The 24,495-nt window shown below is 48.2% G+C and overlaps 1 protein-coding gene across 11 annotated transcripts in view; it reads right to left on the bottom strand.

The window, feature by feature from the left end:
* The window catches only part of COL13A1 (collagen type XIII alpha 1 chain), a 90,308-nt gene that overhangs the window by 30,898 nt on the left and 34,915 nt on the right, over positions 1-24,495 (bottom strand). For 9 of the 11 annotated variants that reach the window (XM_048311590.1, XM_048311582.1, XM_048311583.1 and 6 more), the window contains exons 6-20: positions 23,539-23,589; positions 19,755-19,790; positions 18,274-18,300; positions 17,294-17,320; positions 16,207-16,233; positions 16,074-16,100; positions 15,760-15,786; positions 11,897-11,962; positions 8,232-8,348; positions 7,737-7,778; positions 6,844-6,870; positions 6,073-6,108; positions 4,739-4,783; positions 4,113-4,139; positions 372-416 (exon numbers count right to left, since the gene is read on the bottom strand). In XM_048311590.1, the coding sequence (XP_048167547.1) occupies positions 372-416; positions 4,113-4,139; positions 4,739-4,783; positions 6,073-6,108; positions 6,844-6,870; positions 7,737-7,778; positions 8,232-8,348; positions 11,897-11,962; positions 15,760-15,786; positions 16,074-16,100; positions 16,207-16,233; positions 17,294-17,320; positions 18,274-18,300; positions 19,755-19,790; positions 23,539-23,589 (627 nt within the window). Of the gene's footprint in view, positions 1-371; positions 417-4,112; positions 4,140-4,738; positions 4,784-6,072; positions 6,109-6,843; positions 6,871-7,736; positions 7,779-8,231; positions 8,349-11,896; positions 11,963-13,672; positions 13,730-15,759; positions 15,787-16,073; positions 16,101-16,206; positions 16,234-17,293; positions 17,321-18,273; positions 18,301-19,754; positions 19,791-23,538; positions 23,590-24,495 lie in introns of all 11 variants that reach the window. The other 2 variants (XM_048311580.1, XM_048311587.1) reach the window with 2 other exon arrangements.

Here is a 24,495-nt window from a genome sequence, read left to right as displayed (position 1 = left end):
ACTTGGGCAGCCCTGCTTATCCCAGCTGGGCTAACACACATCTGCAGCAGTCACCCGGGAACCCAATTTACAAAATGCCAATTCCCTTTACAAACATCAGCAACTGGCTGCTCTCACTGGCGTAAAGCATGAAGATCCTGATGTTGCAAGTCAGCATCAGACTGGACATGCCATTTGCTCTGTAAACACTTCTTCCCCACCATCGCCTTCACAAATTAGGCCCTGTATTTTGCAATTTAGAAGCATAAACAATTCAGCTGAGGACAGCCACCAACTAAGAGACACACACACAAATGCCTGTGCATCAGGGGCAGTCGAGTGCTATGGGTGAGATCAGGCAGACAAGCGTCACTCCTCTGGTTACAAGGTACCTTAGAGCCATGTCTTCCTGGCATCCCTGGCATGCCTCTCTCCCCCTGGAAGCAGAGCAAGACACAGAGAAAGACAGCAAGAGACAGGAGATGAGTCCTCCCAGGGCACTGTGAGGAGTGCCCAGGGCACAGGTGATGAGAAACCCTCCCAAGCGAGGTGAGGCACTGTTTTCCCCACCCGACTATCATCAAGTTGACTGCCCTAGCTGGGGCCATTTCCCATCAGCAGCACCTCTCAAGCCTTACAGGACGGACCCCACTGGAGTGCCACAGCCTCTGTATTCTGCTACCACATTCCAGGTCACAGCATGATGTAGGGCACAGGGAGGCATTCAGCTCACAGTGACTATAGAATGAACAAACCTATTTGGAGAAACAGAGAATCCAAGGGTGCTAACAAGTGCTGTTAGCCTGAATTTTGTCTAGTGATAACTGGAAAATAAAACATCTTCGGGCAATCTGCATACTGCTGTCATTTTGTTCTGGGTGTTTAGTCCTTGCTTGGAAGGATATACGTATATGCTTTTTTTTTTAATTAACTTTTTGTAATTACAGCATCCTGTGAACTGTATTTTATAAAACAGCTTCTAATACCATCATATACATGGCCTAATGTGGGCACCTCCTACCCTACACAGCCTACTTAGCTACCCTATTTTCAGCAGTTAGAAAAGTAAAGCAGTAATTAGGAATACTTTGTACTGGAAAACGTGGATCGCTCGCTCTCTCTCTCCTTCCCAATTATGCTCTCTCGTTTTTTTTAAGCAAGACCAAGCAGGGAAGACCGATGCTTTCTGGTGGAACACACCCACCCTGCTTGCAGAGACCATCCCCACAGGGCAGCCCAGCCTGTGACAGTAATTCCCCTTCCCAGAGACTTTTCTGGAAGAACTGTCCGCCTGAAGAGCTGTTGAATTATTTAGCCCTGCAAAAGCAAAGCCCCCTTGGTGAGAGGGAGCACGGTAACCCCCCACAGGGGCAACTCAGAACAACCACCCTATGCCATATTTCCTGACGACGCTGGCACAGCCCCCGGCACCGGCGAGATCCCACAGGCACTAGAGCTAATTAGAGAGGGCAGCAACAAACGTGACACTGCGCCGCTGAAGAGCAGAAAGAAACCCAGCGCCAGAGAAAAAGCAGGAAAAACAACTTTCCAGAACATCTTTAAACCCTTATGTGTTTGAAAGCCATTGTAGTACAGCGAATACCCACTGGGCTGCTCCCTTTGCGATCCCCTGCTACCCTAGGAGCTGCACAGGGTGCCATAGCCAGGCAGCAGCAGCTGCCCACCAAAAGCAGCACTGGAATGGTGCAGCCAAGTCAGGAACTGGGAAACATCACCAGAGATGGGTACAAAACATCCAGCACAGCTCCCCAGGGGGCTTTAGAAAGGCAACCAGTAGCATCTCCCAGCTCTCCTGAGCTTCATGCTGATTTAGGAAACACCGCTCCCTTCCACACCGTGACCTCACACTCTCCTCCCCTTTTACTTGGTGTGAGCAGCTTTATCCCCACGGAGTGCCAATGGTGCCTCACGCTGATCAGCTCATTAGCTGCCAATTAAAGCAGACAACCCTTCCTTTTTGCTCTTTGCTGTGAGAGGCAAATTATCAGGGGGTTATTGAGAAAGGCTGTGGGCACTTTATGGCTCCTTCCTCAAAGCATGAGAAAAAGCCTCATCCTATGGATCTTTCAGGAAAAAAGTAAGAAAACATCAGTGAAGCTGAATGTGACAGGCTGGGGGCAGAATCAAATGCTCATTCAAGTGGGCCAGGTGATCACAATGACTGCCTAATGACCTTCATGAGACACAGATTTAGGTCCTTACATGATCAAAGCACAAGTGGTGGCCACAGAAGAAAACAGCTGAGAGACAATCTAGGTTGTACTGCACCTGTCACTGGGTGGGGACAAGTGGTTAAATGAACAAGGGGTCTGTATGATGCTAGCAAACCTCTTCAGGCCAGAGATATTCTTCACTGGCAGCAGTGATATTCCATGCAAAATTGGCCACTCAGCTAAACTACGAATCATAGTGTTTGTCCAGGGCTCCTCAAGGCAAAGTCCAGGTAATTGGATCCAAAGTTGGAAGATTTAAAAGTCTTCCAGAGTCCCAATTAATCCTCCTAGGTGGGAGGACAACAGAAAGAAGCAATTTCCAAAGACAACAAATGCACGTTCTGTTGGATGCTCAGGAGCTGCTACTGGGTGAGGTCTGGCTGCTGATTTAAGAATATGTCTGCACTTCCCCTTCAATTCCTCTGAGCAAAAAGAAAGGAAGTTGAGAGAAAAGAGACCTTGACAATAACAAATGAAAGTCTGCGTGTGAAAGAAGCTGCTGCTTTGGGACTGGGGAGGTGCCCCTTTGGAGCTGCAATTTAGTATCACAAAAACTGTGATGGGTTTCATCTCTGCTCTTCCTGACGCGGGATGAATAAGGGATAAATAAAGGGCCAAGTAGAAAGACTGTGGCCCCGAGTCAGGGAAGGCTCTCATCCTCTGGATGACCCTGAGACATCACTGCAATACCTGAAGACTTCCCCTTTGCCAGTGAAGGGCTGGTTAGCCCTTGTACACGGGCACAAATAAAGCAGGTGTTCCAATGCTAGCAGTGAAACAAGGGACTTTAAGCAGGGACGAAACACAGCTTCTCCTTTCAGCCTTTTCTCCCTCCCAGGCCACACTCTGACTTCAGTCCTTCAGTTCAGCTTAACAGGAGACCCACTGTTGAGAGAGCAGCAAACTCCAAGCCCTCAAAACACATCTGTTCTGGGTGCAATTCCACCTTCATTCACACTGGCACAAACAGGAGCAATACCTTTGTCCTTGATGGAATTACACTGGAGAAGGACACAGGAAACCTTTGGACTCTGCAAGCACTGTAGTATTTCTGAGGAGGTACTGGTTTTTTGTAGGAACACAGTCACTGCTGCTCTATTAAACTATGAACCCAGAGCCTGCATTCCCAAAAAACATCTCTTTAAACTCCAAGTGATGTATCCCTGGTAAGCTCTGAAGGGGCCTTTTCTCTCTTCGAACAGTAATCCACCCAGATGGTAAAGATATAGAAAGTGTATGTGCTGCACGATAAATGAGCTGTATGCCACACACTAAATACTGGAAATGTACATGTCACTGTTAATGCCTGTCCAAATGTTACAGGACCAGTCTTTCCTCATGATGTTTAAGATGTATGGCATGACACAGCGTGCTCTGACTGCCATGAACACTTGCCAATGCTGTAATGTTTTAAGCACAGTCTACATTGAGTAATATACTTTAAATATATGGGTACAGTAAATTTCAGTCAAATAGATAACATCTGGGCAGAGACCATATGAGCCTGTAAAAAGTGTCCAGAAACAGACAGAAAAGCTGGTGCCAAACCTCAGCCTGAATCGTGGAGTTTGAGTGGATTTGATGCGTCAGCTAACCAGAGTTTATGAGGAAACCCCAACCTAGCCCATCAAATAGAGAGATGTAACAAATCACCAGCAAACTTCATAGTCAGAGAAATGCCTTTGGTAAGAATCGAATTCGACCGAACGGATAAAGGCTGCATTTATTGCCTGAGCTCGGAGTGCCTGTCTGTGGTTAATCAGAGCACAGATGTGTACTCCATCAAATACCCCACAGAGCTGCCTTGGACCCAACTTCCCCTTACAATCCATTAGCCCAAGGAGCAGTATCTCCCAGGTGACCTACTGTGCATTAGAAAAACATATTTGTCATGCCTACCTTTACGCCAGCATCCCCTTTTTCACCCTGCCCAGCAAAGAGGAGAGAAAGGGGGTTAACAGAGAAGGACAGTGAACATAAAGGGAAACCAAGCAAGCAGTTCAGTTGTAACAGCAAGGGACAAAGGGAAAGTAGCCAAAAGAGGGGTGTGATAAATGCAACCCCAGCACTCTGGTCCTCCTCACAGCAACATGGTACCAGTCAAGCACTGGCTGTAACCCAGCCCTCCTAGGGAATGCAAAGGCAGTTTAGGTCCCTGGAGTGGATGCTGGAGGTTGCCCATACTAATGTTTTTCTACATGGTAAGGGTGTAGAAACCATCAAAATATTTCATGGTCCAGAGTAGTCTCATTTTCACAGCCCTGGTGCAAAAGCCTCTAAAGGCTGGGCCAGTTTTATTCTTTAATGGCAGACTGTGTAGGTCCTGGTTCAGGACAGTGCGGAATCACCTTGGCCAACAATCGCCCAGACTCTTCACGTAAGAGCAAGTGTTCCTGTCTACAAAGTTCATTCCAGGTTCTAGAGAACTGTCTCCAGCCCATGGCCTTTGATATCCCCTTAGGATAGGCTTGTGCCACTTATCTGCCCCTGAGAGGTGCCCCCACTGACTCGACTTTAAGGGTTACCTTGGGGCCAGAGGCTCCAGGGAGGCCTGACTCGCCCACCTCACCCTGAGGAAGAGAAGAAAGAAAACAGTGGAAGAAGCAAACACAGCAGCAAGAAAAGGAGCTGTTGGTCACCAGAAAGGTCAGCAGAGGTGTGAGACACACCAAGGTGTCCTACACACACCAACCTACCCCTGGGTCTCTCTGGGAGAGGAGCACCACTCTGCATCAAGAAAGATATTCAGTGTATGAAATGTATGGAGTGAAGGCAGTGGTCCCATATCCTACATCATATCTGAGTAAACAACTTTTCTCAATATTTAGCCTTCTTTTCCCTTCCCATTAGGACTTGGTCCCCTACATTCATCCATTCCTTTCAGCTTTCCCAGAGAAAGGTCATGACCTTGGGCTCATCCTTCCAAGATCAGTGCAGGCTCTTCGTTTGAAAGTGAATTAGCCAGACAAGTTGTTTCATGTAAGAGGAGCTCGTAGGAGAGGCTGGTAGGAGAGGCCCTTGCTGTGAGGTCGCTGCCGAGAGCCGCCCGCCCTGCGCACACAGAACAAGATGGGCTCCTAATGGAAAATCTGATGGTTCACTGAGAGAAGGGGCAATAAATTGTGTCTGTCTGCAGGAGTGGGCTGCAGTCTGCAGGGGCTATAATTTCCACTTCCTGACATAACAAAAACTTCTCAGTTTATACAGAGCTAATTAAAAAGCTCTCAGGTCTTGCCATTTTGCCTGCAGAGCACCCATAAAGAAACGTGGAGATAACAGGGGACACAGGATTCCTTCCTGCTGGGAACATTCACCTTCCCCTTCTCCAGCTGACATCTCTTTAGCAGTGTCTCTTCATTCCCTCTCTCCCCTTTGATCTTCCTTTCTGTCTTTCCCCTGTCTTTCTGTCTCTTCATTACACCCTCCAGGCTTGACAACCCTGCTGTTAATCAGCTGCTGCTGAAGGCATTCGGGCATTGCCAGTTTCTGCCTTTTAACCCAGAGCAGAACTGACTCTTTCCTGTATCCCAGAGAGCAATAGCCAGGGATTTGGCCCTTTCCAGCCTCCTGTTTGGGTCTGGATGCACAAGAAGTGCATTTCAGCCTGCAAGTGGGTGTAGAGAGGCACACACACACACAGACATCTGTTCCGTAGCTGCTGGAGAGTTAAAGGTATCTCTGGGCCCAGGCTCTCCTTACATGGGTGACAGCAGGGAATCTGTGGGCCTGTTGCAAATCCAAGTCCAACAGGAAAAAGGCTCCACAGGAGGCTTCAGCACAGTCCATAGATTTTCAGCCATGATTCCATGAAGCATCAGTGCACTAATTAATTTAACAACATTGAAGCTTCCCTTCTTACCTTTCTGCCAGGGTATCCCTGAATCCCAGTGTCTCCCTGCAAAAGGCAAAAAGACGAAAGAAAACGAGGCTTGGCCTGAGAAGGATGAATCTCTGCCCTCTTCCCTGGGGTATTGCTGGGATGGGAGAGCGTTCCATGGGGAAAATTCGTCTTTTGCTCAGAGTGATTCCACTGAGCTCCCGTCCCTTCAGACCCACAGCTCAGCATTACCTGCGCTGGGCTGAGCCCTGGAAGGAAAGCCCTAGCAGACAGGTAATGCATGTCAGCTCTGTGCCCCAACCTCCATGGTTCCTATTTCCTCACCCTGGCTACACATATCAGATAAAAACAAATTAGGGTGGGTGGCTGCGGCTGAAAAACAACAACAACCACCCCCTCCCTCACACTTTGGCAAGTGAATAAATGGGAAACCATGGCAGAGTTAACAACAGCATTGCAAAATCCATTCCTGAAGCACTGGGAAATGCTTTGAGAATGGAAGAAGCCAATAAAGCTGTGTGTGGCAAACAATTTTGCAAGATGGGCTGATGAGGCGTGCCTGGCTCAGTCAAGATGCTACTCAGACGTGTCGCCTGCACAAAACCCATGAGTCAGCACACGGGCCAGGCCCCAGAGGCAATGCTGAGCTGGCTTAGAAATCTTTCTCAGCTATTTGATGTAACCTCTTTTACCCCTCCTCCATCCATCAAAATGTACTCATCTGTCCTCATCAGGAGAGTCCATCTCTGTTCACCATCTTTCTACACCTCTAAGTGAGGAGAGATGTCTCACCTTTGGTCCAGGAGGCCCAGGTAAGCCCTGTGGATAAAATCAAGAGAGACACTGGGGCTGGAAAATACAGACATCACATGGACAGCAGGGTGATGGGGGGATGCTGGCTGGTTTGATTTGAAACACCCCTTAAAGATTAGCACTGGTGAGCTCAAACATCCCTAATCTAGTCTTCATGTAGATGAATACTATCTTAGTCCGCACACCCAAATCAATTCATGCCCATAGTGCTCCATCCCTCCAGGTTTGCTCTTGCTGAATCTGAAGACTAAAAAGCTGCTTTGCCTTATGTCTTATGCTCCAGAATCTTTTCTGTTTCTCTGGCTTGCTTGGGGAACTTGTTCCCAGCCCACTGTGCAGCTCTGGAGTAAATCAGGCATTTGCAGCTTCCTCTGGCAAGCTAAACAGAGAGAATATATTAACAAACAAACCACTTGTGTCTTTAAATGAGAAAAAACCAAACAATTTACCTGATATGAACCATGAAGCATACCAGATATATGTGTGTGTAAATATAAATAAACAAAATATCTATGCAGGAGCTGCATGTGAGCAGGCAGGAAGGGAAAACTACTCTAGATATGCTCTGATGCCTGTACCACCCTTGATGTTGCCTGCTTTGGCAATTCAAGTGTTTAGTCATCCTGTCCTTGGCTCCTCAGAGAGAGATGAAGATCTCTCAGAGAGAAATGAGGATGTTTACAGCATCCCTGACCCCTGTAATGTGTGTGGAGAGGTGCATTTGCCTTCAGGGATGAGACTTGCTTGTCCTGTTAGCAGGCCTTGAAAACTCTTTGAAATGGAAGTTCCTTTCATTCTGCAGTGGCTACGGAGCCAGCATGCCATGTTTTCCCCTGCAGCTCCCAGGAATGGAGCTGGTTTCTGGTACCCACCTTTCCATCTCTGCCAGGCTTTCCAGGCTCTCCCGCTCTGCCCTGTCGCGAGAGAGAGATACATGAGCAGGATTTTCTGTCCTGTGCCCTGCCATTTAGCAATGGTATTATTTTATAAATGGTGCTTCTGTTCCCACCCTCCTTGGCTGCTCGATAGGACAGCGACAGGACTTCAAAAGGGTGGCAGGCAGCACGACAATTACACCCCAGGTGTTACTTCCTCCCTGGGGCCATCTGCAAGGGCTGAGGAGGAGGAAATGAGCCTGGTGTCACCCACTGTGTGTCCAGATATCAGCAGTGCCCAGTGCACATCTCCGCCTTCCCTCTCACTCCCCTCCTTCCCTGGAACTTCTTCCTCTCCACACATCCACATGCTCTGCAAGCCTCCTGTCCATGGCTATCTCAGCTTCGCCAGAAGCAACAGGGGCCAGAGGAAACAGCCTGTGCCCTCAGGGATGGGGGAACAGAAGGATTTAGGTTTTGGTAAGGACTTACAGGGGGTCCAATTGGCCCAGGACGTCCTGGGGTTCCTTCGGGTCCAGCTGGTCCAGTGGGCCCTGGTGGACCAGGGGGCCCTGGGGGACCTTGGATCCCCGCTTGTCCTTGCTCACCCTGCAGTTTGTAAAACAAGAGTTATCAGCTGGCAGAGCAAACCCTTCACACCACCACCCTAAGGGCCCAAGGCAGGCCAGCCTGACTGAAGCAGAGGAAATAGAAGCAAGTCCCAGGTTACTGCCAGGAAAAGTTTCCAAGAGTGATGGAGAGCCCTGCTGAGGACAGCTGGGCTCCCTGGGAAGCAAGAGCCAGCACCCAATGGTTTGCAAAGACATCTGAGATCACCTGGTCAGAGCTCTCTTCTAAAGGGATCTAGAGATGACAGAGCAGTCCAAAGAGACCTTTTTATTCATTGAGCCAGTCAAGTAAAATTTATGTGTCAAAGACCAACATCTTTTGAGTCTCTAAGGAGGCTTTCCAAAGCATTTGACAGTCACATGTGAAGCAAAGCCTCCCATGATGACGCTGGCACTTCCAGGCAGAGCCACAGTGTCTTACCTCAGCCTGTTTTTCCCCCATACTATATTTGTTGGACAACACTCCCTCTGTTTTGCCAAGGACCAAAAGTAGAAATCCCACAAACCCAAAAGAAAATAACACGATCATCATGGCATTCCTGGAGCCCACCCAAGGCAGGCCCATGTACACTAGGCAGAGCCTGTTTTTCTAAGATTTAACAAGGCAGTGCATGCTGAGCCACCTGCCATTTTCAGCTCTCTGAAACAGAGCCGTTTGAGCCAGTTCCTCCCCAGGCCCCTCAGTAGCCATTCGGTGGCTGTGGCTCATGCCTCAGCAATGTCATCTGGCCCAAAGGACCTGGACGTGGCATCAAGTGGCGCTGAGGAGACAGTGGGTTGGAAGCACCACGTTTGAATACCAGACTGCTGATCTATAATTGATTAATCCAGCGAGCTCCTAGGGCACTGTGGCACCCGCGCTAAGCTGTTTGCTTATTAGGCTCACCTCCCTAGATAAAGTACCATGACAGCCTACTGGTAGTGATCCAGTTTCAATTTGAAAAACTTTCCTTGGTGGATCCATGGGAAGCTAGAAACCAAATATGGCTGTTTCTCAATTAAAAGCCAATGGGTGTGCAATTGGGTCTCTGCTGCATTTATCCTCTCTACAGCCTTATACACTGGAGGAAAATGCATGAAATCTGTCCCCTGCCTGTGTTCCTACCAAGCACACTGTTTATCCTGGCTGCCTTTAGTAAAACATGCAGATACAGGGATGTTTGCTTTATTTAGAATGATAAATGAAAATAATAAGCTGCAAATTTCATCCTTTCTGCCATGAGCTCTGTTTAAAAGAAAATTTCCAACACATGGGCCAGGCTCACGAGAAGCTCAGTCACGTGTGGAGCAACAGCCCTTTTCCAGTGCCTCACCACCCAACCTGGAGCCCATGCTGGGAAGCCTGCTGGGCCAGGCAGGAGGGGTGCCCTTGCTTCACCCCATTTTTAAAGTGGATCTTCATTCATCCTGTGGCCCTTGCAAGGGAATGCAAGTTCTTTTCTAAGCTTCTTTATTTTCCATACTCAGTGCTATTCAACCATCCTCTAAATGGTCTCATAGCTTTTAAATATGGAAGGTAATTTGGATCTAATGAAGATATTGGGAGGACACTGGAATATATTTCTAGATTTCCTCTTGCCTTGACCTCTCATTCCAGCTTCAAAGACTTTCCTTCCACTGCATCTTACAATACTCCCAGCATGGGTGCACCACGGGAAGCCAAAGGGGGCTTTGCCCATCTCACTTTGGCTCTCCCTCTTCTACTTCCACCTCAGCTGCTCTCTGCCAGCCCAGTCCATGATCCAGATTTAGGGCACTAAAATGCATCATGGTGCTGGAAAGGGGTGCTGGTAGGGGACAGGGAGCTGGGAAGAGCAGGAGCCCTGCCCCAGCACAGGGAGTGGCTGGAAGGAGATCCCCCAAAAGTCCTGTTTGCATCACCCTCACTTTGCTGTCTTGGGCACAGCAGGCTTTGTCTAAGCAAGTACCCATCCTTGCAGATCCCTGAACACACAAAGTGTTATTACCACATCATTATAGTCTCATTAATGTGTTCAGCACAAAAGGACCTCCACAGAGCTAAATGGACAGTAAGTCGATACAGTAAGTGGGAGATCAGGTGTCATTTTCCTCAGTTGTCATTCTATATTTTTAGCTGTCGACTGGAGCTATTTTTCAGTTCTTTTAAACATCAGCCAGCCACCCTGACTGTGCCCCAGCAACGCAGTGCTTGCTCAGCCTCCTCACAGAGGACCCCCCTCAGCCCATGCCTCGGCTAAGCCCCAGCCCTTGGGCAAAGCACTCCTGCTGATGTGCTCAAAGTTAGCAGCAGGATTTTCCTCTCTTCCAGGCGCTGGTGCTAACATCCATTTTGCAGACTCACTTTTTTTCTTAGTATTCATACACTGGGCTCCTGGAATTGCCTGGTGCTGGCAGATCTGTAGGAGCAGATTACACCCTGTTGCATTTAGAGAATGAATACACCAAAAGCAAAACGGATCATGGCAAAACTCTCCGGTGAAGTTTTCCTCTGCAGACAGAGGAATCTGCAGCCCTGGCTGACGACAGGATGTAGGGCAGCTATTCAAGTTTCCCACTTCATCCTGGAGAGGAACTTCAGCTTTCAAAGCCTTCCCAAGAGGTCAGTCCTTGGCCTGGCTCTCCAGACTGTCACTTTGAAGGGCAAACAGCGCAATCCATGGGGCTCTGTGTGGTGCGAATGCTGAATTGATAGAAACTGAACTGAAACCACAGCCTCAGGTGGTAAGGTCAGGATTTGTCCAGTGCTGGGCAAGGACCAAGCACCTCATGGTAAAGGTCTCTTGCATTCTGCAGTCCCCTGCTAGCATCCAACTGCCTAGACAGGCAGCAGGGTGACAAAACCCAGCCACTTAATAGAGAGTGCCCAGCACACTTCATCGGGGTAATTGCAGCAGTTTGTCCACACAGGAAAGCTAATCCCAGCTGATGGAATGAGAGAGCATAAAGTGGGTTCATTAAAAGCCACATGAACTCTGACTACAGACACTCTTATTCACTATTCGTATGTCCGTAATTCACTTTATGAATTCATTCCCAAAATAAACTAAACATGAATTATGGCCCTGGAAACCAAAATAAATGTGTTTACACAAAGATTTAATGCAATTTAATGAAACCATTCTAAGAGCTTATTTAAACACATTTCCCCAAGTGCCTCAGACTAGACTAGCCCTTAAAAGAAGCGTTTGCCTATTCATTCTTCTCAGTTAAATTTCACAGACATTAGATGCATTTCAGCAAGAGGCTTCTAACCTCTTCTGGAGATTGAATATGCAGGAACTGACTCCTTAAGGGAGGAGGCTGCTTGTCGACAGCCCCAAGAACAGCTTCATGGCCCATTTCTTTTAGTTCAAAAAACTGGCTTCACTGCATTTCTTTTTAGCAACATTATCACATCAAAGATTTCCTTCACTTTAAAGAAAGTCCCTCAGCTCTGCCTGAAACTCTTGGAAACCCCTCTGTAGGGGATGAAAGACAGGTAGCAAGCTGATTAATTGCAAGCATCAGGATAAGCTCAGAAACAGGCAATAAGGAGGAGAAGTCTACCTGGAAAGTGCGTCTCTTTATAACCGGAGGTGGAGCCAGCCGCACTGAATTGAGGAGAGGCAACAGCTGAAGAAGATAAAACCAGAAGGTCGCAGGGCAAAGGAGGCCATTAGGGCACCGAGAATCAGAGAGCAGCCAGGGGAGAGAACAGAGAAGAGGGGAACAGAGAGATTGTCATGAAAATAAAGCCCAGCATGAGAGCGGCACAGGGCGGGCGCGGCACAGGTACCTGCTGGCAGACCTCTGAGCTCCTCCATGCCACTCACAGGGGCACTCAGCAGGTGCCAGCCTGGCAGGTGTGGGGTGGCCACTTGCCATCCCAGTGCTCCCTCCACACAGAGCTTTCACAGCTTCCTCTGCTTGGAAATAGAATTACCCAGGGGATTTTTGACTCAGCTCTGCTGATCTCCTTAGGAAGTGTTCACTGCAAGATATCCACTCAGTGGTTCTGCTAGGGTGTCCAGCAATGGGATTGTTTCTCTTAACTTATCATCATCATCATATTTGGGGCAACTATCAAAATTACAATTTTCTCCAAGTTTTCCAAGTGCAGTTTTCTAGTTCTCTCACAAGAAACCCAGTGTATCTCCAGGACTCACCCTTCCTCCAGGTGTGGAAGGGAGTGGAGAGAGGCTAGCTGGGTCAGCACAGAGGTCCCAGCATGGTTCACTGAGCTGGCCAGACACAACCACCCTGGCCAAGGGAGAAGACCAGGCCTTGGAGCTGGATGCCTAAGCAGGGCATTGCCTTGGCAGCCTGCGCTTTGTTTTTCCTTGCTCAACAGCATCATCACCCTCTGACTGCTTATAGCCAGGAATGCTGCCTCAGGGCACAAAGCTGACCCGGACACACAGAAATCAAATGCACTAAAGCTCAGGAGCATTTGTTCATCCTTTTGCTGTATCCAGTTTCCACTTGCATGCATGCTGCTGTCACCCTGGCACCCACCATGCCGGCTCCAGGCCCAGGAATGCTGCTCTGGCCTGATCCACTTTCCTGTTCCTATCAGGTTTCCATTGAAGCTGCTCTTGATTTACATTGGGAGAAGCAAGAGAGACTTTCTGTGCTTGGGCACAAAAATGTGCCCACGTGTGACATTTCCCCCTATGAGCTGTGCACTCAGATCCCAGAGGTCTGCCCACAGGCCTCCCACCACAGAAACCATACACCTCCAAGCAGCACATTTTATTCCCTTTAAACATTGTCCTTCACGTGTGCAGGGAAAGCAAGGATCCAGTCCTGTTGCAAAGAGAAGTGGTAACCCAATATTGCGGTGTCATGATCAGGTGGTTGTGTTCAAATGCACTGATCCAGACAGCCACAAGCTATCGCTCCAAAAGCAGTGCTGCTGGAAATTCAGCTGGGCTGATTTTATCCAAAGGCAAACCTCCCCTTTCTAAAAGAAAGTGTAGGAGGCCCCATAGCTCAGGAGAGCCAGCTAAGCTCTCTCTCCAGGCTTTGCCTGGCTGCTCAAGTGCTGAATGGTATCTAAAATACTATACAGCTTACAGGGAAGCTGAGGGAGGATGCTGGAATGGATAAGGAGGAAAATGTAGAGAAGCAGTCCTGAAAACAGTCAAGACAAGACCCTGCAATGGATTCAGGTGCAAGTGGGAGAGTTTAGAGAAGAAATCTGAAGGCACTTCCACCCCTCTCCTGCCCTGCCCTCTCTGTGTTCCCATGGGAAGTTTTTTCAGAAGGCAGCATGCAATATTGGATCTGCACCCTCGAGCCTTTGCATCAGAACTGGGTCCCGTCAGACCGCTACCCACAAACCTTCAGCGTAAGGATCTGGTTAGAGCGCAGGGCTGCAAGTGTGGTACTTAGGTATTCCTGGGGAACAGTGAAGACACATGAGACAAACGGGGTCAGTTAGACAAACAGTATTTCTGAGAGCAAACAGAGCATGGCTGGTCCCCCCATTTCCCTGAGCGGCACTTGGGAGCAGCCTGAGTGACCCTCTTACCCTGATTGGGCAGCCCCAATGCATGGGTTTGTCCCTCACAGCAGCACAGGCCACACAAACTCATACAGACAGAAAAATAGGAAACTACAACAAGAGCCAAGGCACATATCCTAACCTTGTATTTCCTTCCTAAGAAAACAAATATGAAACAAAATTGAAACAACATCCCTGGTTTTTCAGGATGCTGGTTTTCATTTCTTCACCCAAAACATCTGACAAAAAACCTTATCAAACAGAAAATGCAAGAATAAATTGCAATTTGGTCAGCAGCGTCACATTTTTGCAACAAGGCCCATCCTAATTTTCATTCAGGAAGAAAGAAAGAGAGCTGCACCTCTGCTGGCTGGTCTGTCCAGATCTGCAGTTCAGGACAGTCCGTCCTTGAGTTGATCTGAGGACAGTCACCCTTCCCGTGAGCATGTCTCAGCCTTGAACAACTCATGGGCTTTTTACAATGTTGAACTTGGTGCCTCATGAGACCAAAAGTATCTCCATGAGAGCCAAGGAAACATTGCCAGGATGTGAGGCTTTGCACCCACCCTTCTCCCGATGTCACAGCCCTGCAGCTCATCAGTCACCCTACAACCCTGACTCACCAAACCAGTATGCCTTTGCCCTCAGGCCTGAGCCCAGGCAATTTCCAGGGATGCACCAGCTCCCTTCCCAGTGTTGCTTTGGGTCCTGCCACTGCTTTTCACCTTGAGCACTGGGGACAGTCAGAGCCAAGGGCTGTAACAGGAACTCAGGACACTGCTCAGGTGACCAGTGTTGTTGGCTCCTTTTTAACATAACAATCTAGTGAGCCAGCTCACTGAATAAACACAGCTGACTGGCTGCTATTGCACGGGGGACTGGCACATACCCACTGCCCTTTCTCCCTTGCTGCCAGCCGAGCTCTCTCTCCAGTGGCTCTGCTGCTCCAACCCTGCTCCCTTCTGGGCCAGGGACCAGAGCCCTGCTGATTATCCAGAGGCCCATCAAAAATAAACAGAAAGCTCTTAAGCTTGTCTCCCTGTACACCCAGATCACAAATTCCAGCCACTTCATATGATGTTGTTCCAATGCATTTCCAGTGGATTTTCAGCACTCTGGTTGTTTTTAGAACTGGTTAAATCCCCTCAAACCCCATGATGTTCTCTCTCCACTCTTGGCTGCAGCACATGCTGGCCAGGCCAAGATGAAGGAGCAGGTGGGGCAACATCCTGGCTTTCATTAAACAGTTGCTGGCATCAACATCCCTCTGAGCCTCTTCCTTGCAGGCAGAAAGTCCACCAGGCTTGGGGACCAGCATGGGGACCAGCTTGTCAGGGACCTTACAGAGCACCATGGCCAGGGGATGAAGGGTTACCCTCAAGCAGGGAGCACAACCCTTCTCCTTGTCTCTATGCAGGGATGACACCAGCATGAGGGAGAAGAAAAAGGGAGGAATGATGATAGAGTTCTCCCCAGGTCTTCAAACTCCACACTGCTGCTGGCCACACAACCAGAGCAGAGGCCGTGGAAGCAGCACGGAATCAGTGCAGCAGCACAAGGCGTGAGTGGGTGACCTCCACTCCTCCAGAAACCCCTGGTTTCACTGGGTTTTAGGGTGAGGACGTGGACCTTCCCCTGTCCAACACAAAGCACAGGAGGGTGTCCAGGAAGTAGAATTGACAGCAGCTATCTAGGGGTCAGCTCCGGTGGGCAGGAACAGACTGGAGAACCAACATCCCTCCTGGAAAACCTTATCTGCTGCTTTTCTTCGAAACACATCAATCAGCCGAGCACTGCCCTGGGGGCCCAGATGACGCATCTAGTTAATGAAAGGATCTCTACTTCCAACAAAAAGCCATTCAAACGAAGGAGGATTAACATGCAGGAAGGCATGGGACAGAGGATAATAACGCTAATGACTTACCCTGTGCGGGTACTCTGCACACTGACCCTGTGAAAGAAGGGGATTAAAAAGGAAAGAGTTTAAACCACAAACAGAGGCGACCAAAATAGGCATGCAGGGTCAGATCCAGAAGGTGTGAATCATTGTGACTATATCAAACTCAGTGCAGTTATGCCAGTTTGCACCCGATAAGCACCCTGCCTCCTGTCCCCGATCCCCTGAGCCCTCTGCTCTTGCTGTATTCCTCACTCACAGTCCCATCGAGCGGCACCAAGTCCACCAAGCCCCTTCCTCTCTTTCAGTTTACTTTTTAACAAGGCTTCCATTGAAATTACCTTTTCTCCTTTTTGTCCTGGGGGTCCCTATAAAAGAAAAGTGATCAAAAAAGGACTCAGTAAATGAAGGAGTTCAGTGAATGCAAGGGGAAAGGGATTAGGGGGAGAGAGGGGATAGGGATGAGATACTTACGGGTTGTCCCCTGGGACCTGCAGCACCCTTTAAGGAAACACAGAAATTAACATGGGATGGCTTTCTATTCACAGTGACAAGAAGACAGCGTATGGAGTAGGTGAAAAACTGAGCTTTTAAAAATAATTGTGAAGAAAATTCCCAAGAGAGATCCAGGTTCCCTTTGTTACTCTGGAGGAGTGAAAATGCACACATGCTCTGGCTGCACCACAGGGGGGAAATATTAAAAGAAGAGGGGGAAAAAATCATCAGGAAAACACACCCTTATTGTTCCCAGGACCTCAGCTCACAGCGCGTCTCCTCAGCCGACACACTGGGGTGGAACCAGAAGCAGCCAGGACTGAAGCCTGAGCTAAGATTGAGCAATAGGGGAGTGGGGAGGGGGATCTTCAACATGTGCTTGCCAGAGGGCTATACTGACACTCAGGCTCAAAAAACAGAATTACAGAATTAACAGAAGAAAACACTCAACACGTTAGTAAGTGAAGGTGACTACAGAGCTGCTCTCCTGACATACTCATATTTGGGATTTCATCATCAGAGATGTCAAGAGGAACAAGACAGCATTTGGGCTTCCATAAAGTGCAGTCTAAGTTTATAGTTTTCAACCAAAAGCATTTTAGTATGATGCACATAGGAAACAGAGCTTTGGGGGTGGGGGGGGGGGAGAGGGGGGAAACCACATTTAATACGAAAAGTATGCTTTTTTTGGTTGTTGTTAGATAAGTTGAAAGTTGCCAGATGCATTTTCAGAAATCTTTCCATCAACTTTTACTTGTGCTATGAGGCCAACCACGAAAAATGTCAGCTCCCAGAATATATTTAAAGAACATAATTGCTAACTGCAAGGAAAACACATCCCATGCGTAACTAGAGAGTTGCTGTTGTGACATGATGAATCTGATAGCCATAATGCAAAAATTACAGACATGCATCCCAGCGCTATTATCATGAAGTTACAGAATTAGGGATGCAGCTAGTGCATGAGCTGAAGTAAGATTGCTACCCTGCCCATGAGCTTGTTTCCAGCTGAGGCACATCATTTCAAACCAACCCATCACCCGCAGACAAACATATGTATTTTTACCATCTCTCCCTTCTGTCCAGGATGGCCCTGCAAAAGAAAGGAAACACACATCAGCTTTGGCCACTGCAGACTCTAGATGATGTTGATTTAACCCACTTCCCCCTTACCTTGGTAGGTGCCCAGAGTTACTACACTTCCAGTGGGGGACACAACACTGAGCATGTGGAGCTTTGTTCACCACTTAACAGGACACCACTCCTGTAGGTTCTGAGCTCCCCAAAATGCTCAGAACAAAGCTCTCGGGGAAGAATACAACGTGTCAAGGCTCTGCAGGGCATGGTTGGGTCATGGCTAAGCCCCCCTGGGGCTGGCAGAGCAGCTTCTGCTGAGTCAAGTGTGTGCCCCCAGAGCAGTACAAGAGAGGTGCTGCTGCGTCTCTCTTGAGGGTAATGTTCCTCATTGGCAAAAACAGGGTCCTGCTGCAGGAAATTAGAAGCCAGCGGTATGTGCTACCAGCTCCTCCATTACAGCACTGGAGGAGTGTGGTGGGGAACTTGGCTACGTGGCTGCTACATGGAGATATGGGTTTCATGGCCACTGGGTTCATGGAGAAGTATCTCATTTGTGCCTTACTCTCCAAAGGGCAGGAAGAACTTAGGTTTCTACTACAAAGCTCTAAGGACAGCATGGAGGTCTCACAGAGGCCTTTAGGATCCTTCCCTGCTCTACTGCAGCTCTTTTTGGCACAGCAGCAAAAGAAGGAAGCTGTTGGCTAAGGCAGAGGGCTGCTACCTCAGGGATCTGCTCTGCCTGATTCAGGGTGGGAGTGCCTGCTAAGGCGTTCCCTGCAGCAGCCAGGCTGCTGCACTTGTGAACTGCTATTTTATAGATTTGCCTCCTAATTTTCTTTTAATCCATGCGTGTGCATGACATTGCAAAATAAACCCCTTAAGAACATACGGTGTAACACGCAGGCCGGCACCACGGCGGGACCTAGCAGGAGGCAGGGCAGAAAGCCTGCCGAGAAGTTGTTTCCTTACCGGTTTGCCGTCCAAGCCAATAGGGCCCTGAAATAAAAGAGGAAAAATGATGAGAAATGCTTTCCCCGGGGTGTCTGTCCAGCTGCCCCAGGAAGCACTACGTGCCACAAGACTGCACGGACTGGGGTGATGTGAGGTGACTCCCTGCCCTCCTGTCCAGTCCTGCAGGCTCCTGGCCCACTGAGTACCAGCCCAGATTTCAAACTGCTTCAGCAGGGACCTGCTCACTGTCAGCACATTTCAGCAGCAATGCTGGACACAAGAATAGAAGCAAGGAGGGATTTATAGGAAATTTGCAAAAAAACCTCCGAATTTAAAATTTTACAGTGTTTGGTAAAATAGTTGAGTATCAACAGTTTTCTCAAGACTTTGATTTAAAAGGGCACCCACCTTTGCGGGAAGAGAAATTTTTGCAAATGATAGAATAATAAAAGTGTCCCAGGGAAGAGGTGACATTCAGCACATGCTGAAGGTACTGTTTGATGAGAAACAGGCTCCACAGAGCTGTCCAATCCAGCGCTTTCTCAGGAGCTGGGCCAATTTGTTTTCTGTTCCTCCAAAAGCTAAAGACCACAAGGGCCTGGAGAGATCTGCTTCTCCTCAGCCCAGGGGCAGCTCACAGCCCCCCTTTTCACAATGGGCAGAACAGTGGAGCCCAGTCAGGCAGCTCGGAGGCTGCCAATTCCTCCCATTTTCCAGGTGTGAGAGTCTCCCCTGCAGACCTGCTCTGGCACATCCAGTGTCCTGGAGCAGCAGCTGAGCTGCCTGGTGGGAGCAGGGATGTGGGGGGTGTTTGCGTTTGCTTTAGGGCTCCTAGTTGTCCAGGATAAATGCATATGAATAAATAGCAACTGTTCTTCAGCAGCCTCAGCGCTTCAGAGAGTGCTGCCAGCAACTGTAGGATTGAAATGAAATTTGCTTTGTCCTCTCCTGGGCATATTCTCTGCTCCCTTACAACTGTGCTGGAGAATTCCCCCTCATGTCTTATGTCCTTTCCCTTTGGCATGACCAGGGTGATCAGCCTAGCACAGTCCCCAGCTGACGCTCAACAGGCAGGGCCCCCTTTTTGGATTCCAGGCACTTGCTGCCATTGGAATATCACCTAAAAGCTCAATTAAAATTGGAATTTCACCTACCTAGGGGTTGTTTTCTTTGTGTGTGATGGTATTTCTTAGGATGGTTTTCTTTTACTGAACAGATCTGGCTTTAACTATGTTATTTTAACACTTGGGGCTTTTTAAAAATTAATTTCCTTTCAGAGTTGTGTGGTTTGGGGTTTTTTTTTTTTTTGGCCCTAATATCATTTAAAAGAAAGAAAAAAAAAAAGAAGTAGAAAAAGGAATGAAGAAAAAATTACTTTTTCCAGTGCTATCAGATCAGGTCATTGATTTCAGGAAGAAATGATGAGATACAGCAAGCACTTATGAGGCTTCCTAGTAACATCACACATCCGTACCTCATAAATTAAGAGTTACACTTACCGGGAATCCAGGAAAACCTCTTGTTCCAGGCTGTCCCTGGGAAGGATGAAACAGAGATAGCAGTTTAGAGGAACTGAAATGAATTTTGATGGACCCTAAGTCCTCTCTACAGAGCCTTTCCTCCAGCCTCTGACCAACTACCCTACAGCTCTCTGAAGAGATATGCAATTCCCCTCCAAGGGGAAAGTGTCTTGGGAAGGAGGGGAAATCTCTCATCCTCACTGCAATTTGTATAGGGCCAAGAAAATGCTGGAGCAGCTCCAGTTTGGACTGCAAGCAGTTTCCTTGAAGTTTCTACATTAATTAAATGGGCGTCCCTAGCCCATATGTTAGGCTTTTGGAGTATATTCCAGAGGCTGAGCTCATTTTATGGCAATTCTTGCTGCCATAAACCTGTGATGTTTAATGCAGGGTGCTGCTCTGTGCAAGACAAGCCTTGCAGGTCACTGGTGTCTAAATACAACCATCCCTCTCCTCCTCCTCCCCTCATCTGATGTCCCAGCTCATTCGTTTTCCTCACAAATAATTCTGGAGATGATTTTATTTTTCTGTTTTTTGTTTTTAGGTTTTTTTTTTTTCCCTCTGAGAGCTAAGAGAAAAAGGTGAGTTAGGCTGTGTGATGAGAGGAACATGAGCACCAAGACTTTTCCTCCTACCTCCTCCTGGCCAGCTAGCTATGGCTACCAGTTTGGGATCAGGTACAGCAAACACTGGCTTGGGATATGCTTGGTAGCTTCTTCATCCTCTACTTAAAAACACCAAAAAAAAGAGAAAATGTCCTGGCTGTTAATTTTTCACAGTTCTTCAGTTTTTGGGACCTGTGACATCCCAGGTCACAGTTACCATAGCTTTGTTGGTATCCAGGAAAGACACCACTTCACTTAAGGATTTTTCAAACTGTTTCCCAAAAAAAGCATAAGCCAGGTCAGGAAGCATTAGGTCCCTGTGGCCCAGACTTCAGCAGATCTTGAAGCACACTCACGTAGATAGGAACAGCTGGATGAGGTAAATCCTGTGCCACGCTTATCAGGTGACTACTGTGGCATCTTGCCTACCCTGAAAGCTGTGCTCTGATGCCAAAATGCCCAGCTTCCTTATGTGTTCTCTCATTTTGGGGAAGAAAATGCTTTCTTCAGCAATATGAGCTACCATGACTAGACTGTTGGAGTCCCGCAGGGATTCCCTAGGGATAAGCTGGGCATGACCAGGGTGCATCTCTGCCTTAACCAGAGTGATCCCATGTGGTGCTGAGGGAAGGAAAGGGGAAGGAGGGAATGGGCCTCCTGGGCTGTGAGGGTGAGGTTTGCCACAGTGATGCAATGACAATCCTTTGGGAGAGACCTCAGAGCTACACTGACAGGGAAAACCTTCACCTTCAGGCAACATCTCCAGCCACCCTCTGTCGACAGAGAGACTCAGTAAAAGTTTACCCCTGCAGAGGATGGGCCCAAACAGCCTCTTTGCAGGGTTTGAGGATGCCCCCACCACAAAATGCCTCATGTTGCACTGAAGAGCTCTGGTTTTGTATGCAATGCTAGCAGGACCTAATCGCATTTGCACTGTTTCTTTAGTACTGCAAAGTTGAACTTGGTCAGCTTTGCTTTGCAAGATACACACAAAACCACCTGGTCCTGCTGGCCAGTGACCAGAAGGGAAGATAGGCTATAAATTAAAGGATCTGTCCACCGCTGGCTTCTGAAAAGGCAAGAAGCAAGAAGAGCCGAGCCACAATTAATTAATTTTGGTTCCCTGTTGGACACCTCCCTGACAAGAAGTGCTAAAAAAAGAATTAGGGAGAAAACCTGGAAATGGTACAATTTGGCTTCCTCTGTAGACTACAGACTGTTGCCTCTTTCTCCTCAGAGGAGAGCAGAGTGATTTGCACAGTACCACGCCAAGACAACAGTTCAGCAGCGAGCGATTCCAAGAGACTGTTTTTGTTGGGTGGCTGGTTTTCCTTGTCTCCTTTTTTAAATGTTGATTGTATGAAGTATTCAATCCTGGGAGCTGCCAAATCATGGAGACCGTCTGTTTCTGCCACTATCGGCGCACTGTCCCTCTCTGGCCGGGAGTTAAGCAGCTCTGAGCTCAAGCGAAAACTTTAACCTCCAAACAAAAATCTGGAAACTATTTGTCATCCCACATCTTTCCGAGTGGCCCCTTGGCCAGGGTTTCCGTGCTTGTCTTCAGTGCTCAGCCATCCTTTTGACCTATCACCAGCTCCCCAGGAAACTGGATCATCTTCATGGCAGGCTTTGCAGGGGGAAAGTGTGGAGTTGGGCCACTCCTGGCACCTCACGGCTTTGATTGGTGTAGCAAAACCCCATTTTAGATACCATTTGCCGTCTAAGTTTTCTGCTGCTTTAAAGATATGTGTTCTGCACTTTCCCAAATAGCAGCAAAGGCAGCAGCACCAAAGCAGACAAAAATTGTCCTGCTATCCCAGGCATGTGTCCTTCAAGAAAACAGTGGTGCCTGTCTCCTTTGCAGGACCTACATGGACAGGAACTGATGGCTTTTCTCTCTGATTACTACAATTACACTGTTCAGAAGGCTGAGAGCCAGAGCTTGTGAGAAACAGCAAAAGCAATGGGGCACTTACCCTCCAAAATCTGCTGTTTGTGGAGCAGGGTGGTCTTGCTCAGACCTTGGCTTGAGGGACTTGCCAGCCCTTCTTCCTTGCTTGGACACGTGGCCAGGGACCATCTGCTAGGCATAAAGCGCTTGGGGAGACCCATTTGGGTCCTGGGCTTTGATTCTGTCACTTCTCAAACTCCAGCATCCTGGGCAGGTGGGCCTGGGGACCAGCAAAGCTGGTTTTTATTAGAAACATTTGTCATGGGGCTTTTGGAAAGTTAATTGGAAAGCCAGATGTAGCCAAGTGTTCGTACTGCCTCAGCTGTGAAACAAAGGTTGCCAGCAGCCCATTCTCTCTGCAGGTCAAGGATAGTGCTCTTCACAGGTGAAACAAAATCGGAAGTGCCCACTGGGAGGGAGAGAATTGAACCTCCAGGTCTTTTTTCATGGAAATCTCTGGTGGAGGCTGTGCAGGGATGGAGTGGAGAGGTCTGGCTACACCCACACAAAAGCAGAGGCTTGATGGCTGAACCACAGTGCAAGAAGCATCCAGCATTTAGGGTATGTAAACACACCAACCCTTCATCTTGGTCTTTTTTTATGACCCTGTCCTTGCAAAAAGTTTTGTCTGGCTGACTCATTGCACCTTGTAGAGACACTTTTGCTGGAAGAGGGTGCAAAATCCTGCCTTTTCTCAGCCAGGTAAGGGACTCTCCAGATAGTGGTAACCATGCTAACAAAGAGCTTCCAAGATTTTGGGTACTTGACAAAGACCTCTGAACTACCCATCTTTGTGAGCTCCCCGGTCACCAGCTTAGCTCTGGTCCTGCTCTTCAGTAAAATCAGGGGTCTTGTTCCCTGCTGATTAAACCAAAGGCTGAAATCAGCCAGGCAAAGTGCAAATTTTCTCCAGAAGTGATAGGACCCCTTTTGCAAAAAGGAAATATGCTTCTTCCTTTTAAATGCAGGAGTTTGGTTTCCTTGCCAAGGGAAGGCTTCCTCATCTGTTCTGGAATATGAGCTATCATTTCATTATATATAGGATATAATAGCAGTATAAAACCAAGGCTGCCTCAGCAGGGGAACCACATTATACAGGGCTTTTGCTCTTTCTGGCTGATGCTGAGTCTTAATGCCCCTCCTAAGTCTTTCCCGGTAACTTGCCCACACCCTGCATCAGACAAAAATAGAGAGAAAAGCCACTTACGGGTGGACCGCGGGGCCCAATGATAGACATGCCAGCTTCTCCTGGAGCACCCTGCAGAGAGACAAAGCAGAGGAAAAGGGGTGAGAATAGGAGAAGAAAACACAAAGACAACTATATTCCTGTCAAGACTGGGGTTAGATGAGGATGCCTCAGGTGTGAGACCTTCAGGGCTTATGGGGCAGCTGCTGTTCTGGCCTCCCCCAGCTCCTGTCTCACACATTCGGAGAAAATATGTCCTTTAGAGCTGCTCAGATGTGCCAGAAAATGGAAGCTGCACAGCAAGGAGAAGTATAAACACATAAAACACTTTCTGGCAAAACACAGGTTCTGCCCCATTGGAAGTGTGAAAGATGGCCTGAAACCCTTTCTGTTTCCTTCCTGCAAGTTCCAGGAGGATTGCATCCTGCAGAAGAAAGAAAAGAAAGAGGGATGTGCTGGGCTCCAGGGAAATGGGAGCTGTGGGCAGCTTATTTGGTTGCCTCCAGAAATGCCTCACTTGCATACTTCTCAAACTCAGTTGAGATGTGGATGAAAACAAAGCAAAGTGCGTGCTGGAAAAGAAAACATCTGCCTCTCCAGCTCCTAGCCACCCACAGCGTGTGATGGGCAGGACATGTCACTCTCTTTGGAAAACATGGTGTATTCCTGAGAGGCAGCTCCAGAAGTGCCCAGGGCTGGGGAGCATTGGGATGGAGCATCCCATAAACCAAGCAGCCTACAAGAAAGCAAAGCACTCTGCAAAACAAACCTGTGGCCTGCCAAAGACTTCTCATGGAAGGCTTTGGGGAAGCAGGGGCAATTAGGAGTGATTTTTTTCCACTGTTTGTATCTATCTGCTGTCCTTTCATGGAAACTTCGGCCAGAAACAAATGCAAAGACACGCAGAGAAAAAGCAGAATGGCTTCAGGTGGGAAATTCTGGTCTGTTGGATAATGTTGGTTGGTTCCAATAAGCAAA

This window comes from Corvus hawaiiensis, chromosome 8, assembly GCF_020740725.1.
Source record: "Corvus hawaiiensis isolate bCorHaw1 chromosome 8, bCorHaw1.pri.cur, whole genome shotgun sequence".
Lineage (NCBI taxonomy): Eukaryota > Metazoa > Chordata > Aves > Passeriformes > Corvidae > Corvus > Corvus hawaiiensis.
This window is presented reverse-complemented; position numbering and strand designations above follow the sequence as displayed.